A 7,834-nucleotide genomic window follows, 5' to 3' on the forward strand; every position below is an offset into this window, starting at 1 on the left:
ATTGTCATTGTTTCAATGCTTTCCCAACCACAATAGAAAAAGCTGATCCACTGCTCACCTGTGTGTGTTCTTCGATGTATGGCCAAGAAGTGGTGATTTTTAAACATTTTGTCACAGTCTTCACATCTGGCCTCCACATCTGGGTACTTTCTCTTCCTCCCTCGCTTCCTCACTTCCTCCTGTTCCTCATCTACTATGCCAAGCTTGTACCCTATTAACTTAATAGGTCTTTGAATTCTACGGTTGCTATAGCGGCTGCGACTCACCACTAACTTATGTTCACAGCCGTCTTCTGTCTGAGAAGCTGCTTCAGAGCCACTTTCACAACAGGTTGCTGGTTCTGATGCCTTCCAGCTTTGGCTCCCTTCACTCACTTTACAATGAGCTTCCTCTGCAGGTGCTTCAAATGTGCTTTGATGTTCCTGTGGCCCAGTTGGAGTCCCGTCATTAACTTCATTCCTTCCTGCTTGTACCTGTTCACATTTCCGAGGCCTCCCCCTCTTGCGTTTTGGCTTTGAGGGTTGATCACCATTAGCACTGGGTTCCATGACAACCACTTTAATTCCATTAGAAGCCAGTGATACCTTAACCTGTAAATGGTTATCCTGATAGTCTGAGTATGCCTTGATCAAATCATTCACTTTCAGAACCTGGGCAGTGGTCACAATGTGTTCAATGGACTTTTCAGTGACTTTCAGGCGACCAGTGTATATGAATTCCAGCACAGCACTGAAAGTATCTGCAGCCATTCCGTTCAGCACGCAGACAGTCTGGCCTTGCTGGTTCTCATCAGCAAACATCAGAGAGAAATACTCACTGCTCGCAGCAAGCAGTGCTTTGTGCGCTTTGAAGTGAACATCCTCAGCAATTAACGTGATATCGCACAAGAAATTTCTTTTCCTTTGTTCTTCAAAGTTAGTTAGGACAGTGTCTTTGTGAGTCTTAGATTGGATGAAAAGAGGAGGAGGAGGAGGTGGGGCACTAGGCAATGTCTCAGCCATCTCACTGATACTCAGTCAAACATATTCCCTGGCATATCTGCAAATGAAAGAAAAAAGTAATAAATAAGTATTGACAATAGGGATTTTCAATATTGGATTCTGATTCAGCATTACAGATCTCAGATCATATTTGTTTGTTCTTTTTTTCCCCCTGGAAACAATGTGGTGTAGGAAGGCTTTTTATATGTTAGCTAATACAATCATCTCAAATTGTTCTTTCCCTCTGTAGCAGTCCCACAATCACCAGTACTTCATCCGTTTTTATGGCTGAACATGCTTCCTCCAGACACAACCTCAAACTCGAAGGAACAAAAATTCTGTATCTTTATGGATGGGTATTTCTCATAGTTCAAAATTGCATGTTTTCAACATTGGAATTTCACTAAATATTATGCTTTCCTGAAATCCTAGTGACAAATATGTACATTTCGTAAACGTACATGCAACAAAATCATATGTCTTTCAGTAATCCACTGGATGACCAACTATGATGTTAAACTCCAAACATAAGTTTTGAAATAATCAAATAGGCATTTCAGTAAGTGAATCTAAATCCCCTTGTTCAATATCCCTCAATCACTGGAGCCTGGCAGTTTCAATCAACTCTGTCCCATCCTTTCAAAATTTAAATACCTCTAACAAATTATCCCTTCATGCTGTGTTCTTAATAAAAACAGACTAGTCTTCTATTTGCCTGTGCCAGGCAACCTCCTTGTCTGTACTACCTCTATTGCCTCAATGACTCCCTAGTGTGCAGCCTAAAACATGTCACTCCAAAGTTAGTCTTACTGTTGTTTTACATAGATTTACCACTACTGCTTGAGTACTTCATTTTGTACTTTTCGCGGTAAAATCAAGTATTCCATAGAATACTTACAGTGCAGAAATAGGCTATCCGGCCCATTGAGCATCCCACCCAGGCCCTGCCGTCCTTGCTATCCTCATAATCCTGTGTGTTTACGGCCTAACCTACACCAAAGGGACAATTTCTCATGGTCAATCCACCTAACTCTCATAACTTTGGACTGTGGGAGGAAATCAGAGCACCCAGAGGAAACCCACACAGATGCAGGGAGGACATGCAAACTCCACATAGTCCAAACTCCACAAAGCCGGAATTGAAACCTGGTTCTTGGTGCTGTAAGGCATCCTAAGTTTTGTTTTTACAGATAGGCCTTGCTCACTTCAGGTACTGCTTTTAAAGAATTAAGTATACCATCTCACATTTCCTCACTTTGGAATGCTATCTGCCTCTTTTTGCCCATTCCATATCACATCACTGTCACTTTATAGCTATTTTTGGTTCATAGAATTATTTACTGTACTTTCTATTTTATCACATTTTACAAATTTGGATTATCACTTCCTCTAAGCATACGTATTATCAAATCATTGACATATGCAATGAACAGAAGCAGGTCTATGTTGCCTGGTTAAAGACTTTCTCAAAGCCCACATACATCACATCCATTGCCTTTGTTTCACACATTTCCAATAGCTAACCCATTATAAATAAATTCTTGCAGCTATGACAAATAATCTCCAAGGTTAAAAATGCTTTGGCACTCTATTAGATAAGACTATATTTTATTATCTGAATTGGTGTTTCTGCAGGCGAGGGTCAAAGTTCTCACGTCCAACAAGTTGTTGACAGGAACACTTTCACATTAATTGTGAGGGACCTCCAGTCAAGATCATAGAAAATATAAGCCGAATAAAATAAATGCAACATTTTAGGTTAGTCCAATATTGAATCTAATCAAAAGTATAACATTATCTTGATTTTCTTACTGTAAGCACTTGCATCAGTTCCCAAAGACACCATTTTCATTATAGGATCTCTATTAATCACCTCTACTGGTGCCAAGCTCCTTCACTGTTGTTGGAACTGCATTCATCAAGCAAACTGGAAAATATTCCACCACATCCCTGTCTTGTGCCTTATAAATGGTGGACAGGCTTTGGGGAGTCACTTGATGAAGTTACTTATCACAGGATTCCCAGCCTCTGGCCTGCTCTTGTTGCCACAATAGCAGCACAGTTTGTGTTTCGTCTAAGACGTCTCGTCTAATATTAAAAAAAATTTAATGCAGCTGTTATCATGTCCTGAGCGAAAAACAGACCGCATATCTGACAAAATGTTCATTGTGTCTTCAAAACGTTAGCTGCTTGTTGACAACTCTTTCCATAACTTTAGGAAAGCAGGGTATAACCGAAATTTAGCATAATGCTAGGGCCGTACAACACGAAGGGTAACCCCAATGTGAAGATGGGACTTTATCTCCCCAACACTGTGGTAGTCTATTTTATCTTTACTTTCATGAACAGATGCATTAGCGATAGGTAGACTGATGAGAATAAGGTCAAATAGGTTTTTCCTTCTTGTTAACTCCCTTATCACCTGTTATGAACCCAGTCTAGCAGCTGTTTCCTTTAGGACTCAACCAGCTTGGTCAGTAGTGGTGCAACCAAGCCATTCTTGGTAGACAGTGAAGTCCCTAGAGTACATTCGTGCCCTTGCCACTCTCTGCACTTCTTCCAAGTGATGTTCAGCATGGAGGAGTAAAGGTAAAGTCACCAGTCACAAATGACCATAGTCTGCTCTCCCCTTTGATGGAGAGATAATGATTCATCTGCTGAGGGAGGTAATGGGTGAGGGCTTGTGCAATAAGTGAAAATCAGCCGGATGTTTCTGTGTCTATGTTTGATCTGATGTTATGATATTTCATGGAGTCTGCAATCAATGGTGAAGTCTCCCAGGGAAACTCCATGCCAACTGTATACCACTGTGCTGTTACCTCTGACACATCTGGTTGGTGGGACAGGACATACCCAGGAATGGCGGTGTCTGCATAGATTTCCTCCAGGTGCTCTGGTTTCCTCCCACAGTCTGAAAGACATATAAGTTAGATGCATCGGCCATGCTAAATTCTCCCTCAATGTGCCCAAACAGGCGCCGGAGTGTGGCGACTAGGGGATTTTCACAGTAACTTCATTGCAGTGTTAATGTAAGCCTACGTGTGACACTATATAAACTTAAACTTTATGCCATTTAAGAGTCAACTACTTTGCTGTGGTTCGGGTCACAGATAGGTCAGAGCCGATAGGGATGGCAGATTTTCATCTAAAGGACATAGTGAAGCAGATGGGTTGTGACAGTTGACAATGTTTTCATGGTCTTCATTACTACGACTAGCTTTTAATTCCAGATTCATTAATTGAATTCCACTAGCTGCCGTGATAGGATTTGAACCCATGACCTCAGAGTATTAGCCTAGGCCTCAGGATTGCTGGCCCACACCATTACCTCCACATAAAAACCAAAAAAGAACAATCCTTAAATTACTTAGGATAGGTAAAATTTTGAACAGTAAAGGAATTAAGAGTTATGGTGAGTGGGCGGCTAAGTGCATGAAAGAATCAGCCATGATCTTGTTGAATGACAGAGCGGGCTTGAGGGGGTCAGATGGCCGACTCCTGCTCTTAGTTCTTATGTTCTTAGGTGTACAGAGCTCAAGTGCACATTCAAGTATTTTGAAAATTCAATGAGGTGTCTGCCTCTGCCGCTTTTCAGACAGAGTTGCAGATGCGTGCCCCTGTTCCTCTACACTTCTATCATTTGTGTATTCTCTGTCTTGCTGAGGTTCTCCCTCTCTATTTCGCACGCTGGAATTCTACCATCCTGTCCACCACAAACTCGGAGCGAGGAGCGGACCAAGGCTAGGAATTTCCGGTCTTGCTCCAGCAAGGACATAAAATCCTGCCCACAATGTCTCTATCCGTTTTTCACTCTACTTATTTATCTTTATTCTCCTATACATTTGTCAGCCTCTCTTTATTTCCTGCTATTCATTTTCTCTCTGTATATTTATCTTTCTATCCATGTCTCTCTGTCTCTGTCTTATTAGTTTATTTACTAGTGTCACAAGTAGGCATCCATTAACACTGCAATAAAGTTACTGTGAAAAGCCCCTGTCACACGCTGTCAGTGAGGGGAGAGTTTGCTCTCGGTCTCTGCGCTGTCAGTGAGGGGAGAGTTTGCTCTCGGTCTCTGTGCTGTCAGTGTGTGAGGGGAGAGTTTGCTCTCGGTCTCTGTGCTGTCAGTGAGGGGAGAGTTTGCTCTCGGTCTCTGCGCTGTCAGTGTGTGAGGGGAGAGTTTGCTCTCGGTCTCTGTGCTGTCAGTGAGGGGAGAGTTTGCTCTCGGTCTCTGCGCTGTCAGTGTGTGAGGGGAGAGTTTGCTCTCGGTCTCTGCGCTGTCAGTGTGTGAGGGGAGAGTTTGCTCTCGGTCTCTGTGCTGTCAGTGTGTGAGGGGAGAGTTTGCTCTCGGTCTCTGTGCTGTCAGTGAGGGGAGAGTTTGCTCTCGGTCTCTGCGCTGTCAGTGAGGGGAGAGTTTGCTCTCGGTCTCTGTGCTGTCAGTGAGGGGAGAGTTTGCTCTCGGTCTCTGCGCTGTCAGTGTGTGAGGGGAGAGTTTGCTCTCGGTCTCTGCGCTGTCAGTGTGTGAGGGGAGAGTTTGCTCTCGGTCTCTGCGCTGTCAGTGTGTGAGGGGAGAGTTTGCTCTCGGTCTCTGCGCTGTCAGTGTGTGAGGGGAGAGTTTGCTCTCGGTCTCTGCGCTGTCAGTGAGGGGAGAGTTTGCTCTCGGTCTCTGCGCTGTCAGTGAGGGGAGAGTTTGCTCTCGGTCTCTGCGCTGTCAGTGAGGGGAGAGTTTGCTCTCGGTCTCTGCGCTGTCAGTGAGGGGAGAGTTTGCTCTCGGTCTCTGCGCTGTCAGTGAGGGGAGAGTTTGCTCTCGGTCTCTGCGCTGTCAGTGTGTGAGGGGAGAGTTTGCTCTCGGTCTCTGCACTGTCAGTGTGTGAGGGGAGAGTTTGCTCTCGGTCTCTGTGCTGTCCGTGTGTGAGGGGAGAGTTTGCTCTCGGTCTCTGCGCTGTCAGTGAGGGGAGAGTTTGCTCTCGGTCTCTGCGCTGTCAGTGAGGGGAGAGTTTGCTCTCGGTCTCTGCGCTGTCAGTGAGGGGAGAGTTTGCTCTCGGTCTCTGTGCTGTCAGTGTGTGAGGGGAGAGTTTGCTCTCGGTCTCTGCGCTGTCAGTGTGTGAGGGGAGAGTTTGCTCTCGGTCTCTGCGCTGTCAGTGTGTGAGGGGAGAGTTTGCTCTCGGTCTCTGCGCTGTCAGTGTGTGAGGGGAGAGTTTGCTCTCGGTCTCTGCGCTGTCAGTGTGTGAGGGGAGAGTTTGCTCTCGGTCTCTGCGCTGTCAGTGAGGGGAGAGTTTGCTCTCGGTCTCTGCGCTGTCAGTGTGTGAGGGGAGAGTTTGCTCTCGGTCTCTGCGCTGTCAGTGTGTGAGGGGAGAGTTTGCTCTCGGTCTCTGCGCTGTCAGTGTGTGAGGGGAGAGTTTGCTCTCGGTCTCTGCGCTGTCAGTGTGTGAGGGGAGAGTTTGCTCTCGGTCTCTGCGCTGTCAGTGTGTGAGGGGAGAGTTTGCTCTCGGTCTCTGTGCTGTCAGTGTGTGAGGGGAGAGTTTGCTCTCGGTCTCTGTGCTGTCAGTGTGTGAGGGGAGAGTTTGCTCTCGGTCTCTGCGCTGTCAGTGTGTGAGGGGAGAGTTTGCTCTCGGTCTCTGCGCTGTCAGTGTGTGAGGGGAGAGTTTGCTCTCGGTCTCTGTGCTGTCAGTGTGTGAGGGGAGAGTTTGCTCTCGGTCTCTGCGCTGTCAGTGTGTGAGGGGAGAGTTTGCTCTCGGTCTCTGCGCTGTCAGTGTGTGAGGGGAGAGTTTGCTCTCGGTCTCTGTGCTGTCAGTGAGGGGAGAGTTTGCTCTCGGTCTCTGCGCTGTCAGTGTGTGAGGGGAGAGTTTGCTCTCGGTCTCTGCGCTGTCAGTGTGTGAGGGGAGAGTTTGCTCTCGGTCTCTGCGCTGTCAGTGTGTGAGGGGAGAGTTTGCTCTCGGTCTCTGCGCTGTCAGTGTGTGAGGGGAGAGTTTGCTCTCGGTCTCTGTGCTGTCAGTGTGTGAGGGGAGAGTTTGCTCTCAGCGCCGGCGCTATCGCTGCGCGCGGGGGGAGCGGCCTCGCGGGTCGGTGGAAGGCGATGGGGGGGTTCGGCAGCGCGCGCGCTCGACCGTTAACGGTCGGATTTGAAACGTTCCGCTGCTCGAGCTTACCCGCGCGACATAACAAGATGGCGGCTGGCTCCGGAACAGAGTCTCGCGAGACCGAGGAGCTTACCGCCTGTCAGCCGCAGGGGGCAGCAGGGAGCAGAGCGGTGTGAGTGGAGCTGCTTCACCGGGGGCACGACCTGGTGGGCAGCCGTGCGGCACATAGTGGGGCAGGTCATAGCGATAAAATCACTGCCTGGCAATTGACAGGGCGATCCCAGAGTGCAAACCACCCCACGTCAACTTTCAGCCTTGTGACTCTCCAGAAAGCGCATGTAGTAGAATGGCAACAACTTTTATCCCCCATATTCTGCAGCATATTCCCCCAGTGCCCACTCTCTACATTTGTGCGCCTCCACACCTTATACCAGGCCTCAACATCATCACACAGTTATCCAGGAGCATTCTGATTTGCTGAGAAAACAGGCATTTTTGATTAATCCATTTCCTGCACAAGCTAAATCCTGTTTTTTAAATTTATGTTCATTTGTGGGGATATGGGCATCACTGCTCTTGTTTGCATTCCTAATTGCCCTTGAACTGCCCATTTCAGAGTCACATGTTGGCCAGATTTGTTTCATTAATGCCCCCTAAAGGACATTAGTCAACCAAGTGGGATTTAATGTCTCTGAGCGGATAGGAGGCATATTAAAGAGGGAAGGTGATCAAACCGATGTCATTGTACACATTGGTGAAAATGACATAGGTAGAAAG

General features: G+C 46.9%; 1 protein-coding gene across 4 annotated transcripts in view; it reads right to left on the reverse strand.

The window, feature by feature from the left end:
* Positions 1-7,163, reverse strand: part of zbtb24 (zinc finger and BTB domain containing 24) — a 36,468-nt gene extending 29,305 nt beyond the window's left edge. The window contains exons 1-4 of one of the 4 annotated variants that reach the window (XM_080192889.1): positions 7,127-7,163; positions 3,800-3,891; positions 2,793-3,068; positions 59-1,038 (exon numbers count right to left, since the gene is read on the reverse strand). In XM_080192889.1, the coding sequence (XP_080049015.1) occupies positions 59-1,001 (943 nt within the window). In that variant the 5' untranslated portion in view covers positions 1,002-1,038; positions 2,793-3,068; positions 3,800-3,891; positions 7,127-7,163. The remainder of the gene's footprint in view (positions 1-58; positions 1,039-2,792; positions 3,069-3,799; positions 3,892-7,126) is intronic. The other 3 variants (XM_080192887.1, XM_080192888.1, XM_080192890.1) reach the window with 3 other exon arrangements.
* Between the last annotated feature and the right edge of the window lie 671 nt (positions 7,164-7,834).

This window comes from Carcharhinus amblyrhynchos, chromosome 7 (assembly GCF_965287045.1).
Source record: "Carcharhinus amblyrhynchos chromosome 7, sCarAmb.v2.hapA, whole genome shotgun sequence".
Taxonomy (NCBI): Eukaryota; Metazoa; Chordata; class Chondrichthyes; order Carcharhiniformes; family Carcharhinidae; genus Carcharhinus; species Carcharhinus amblyrhynchos.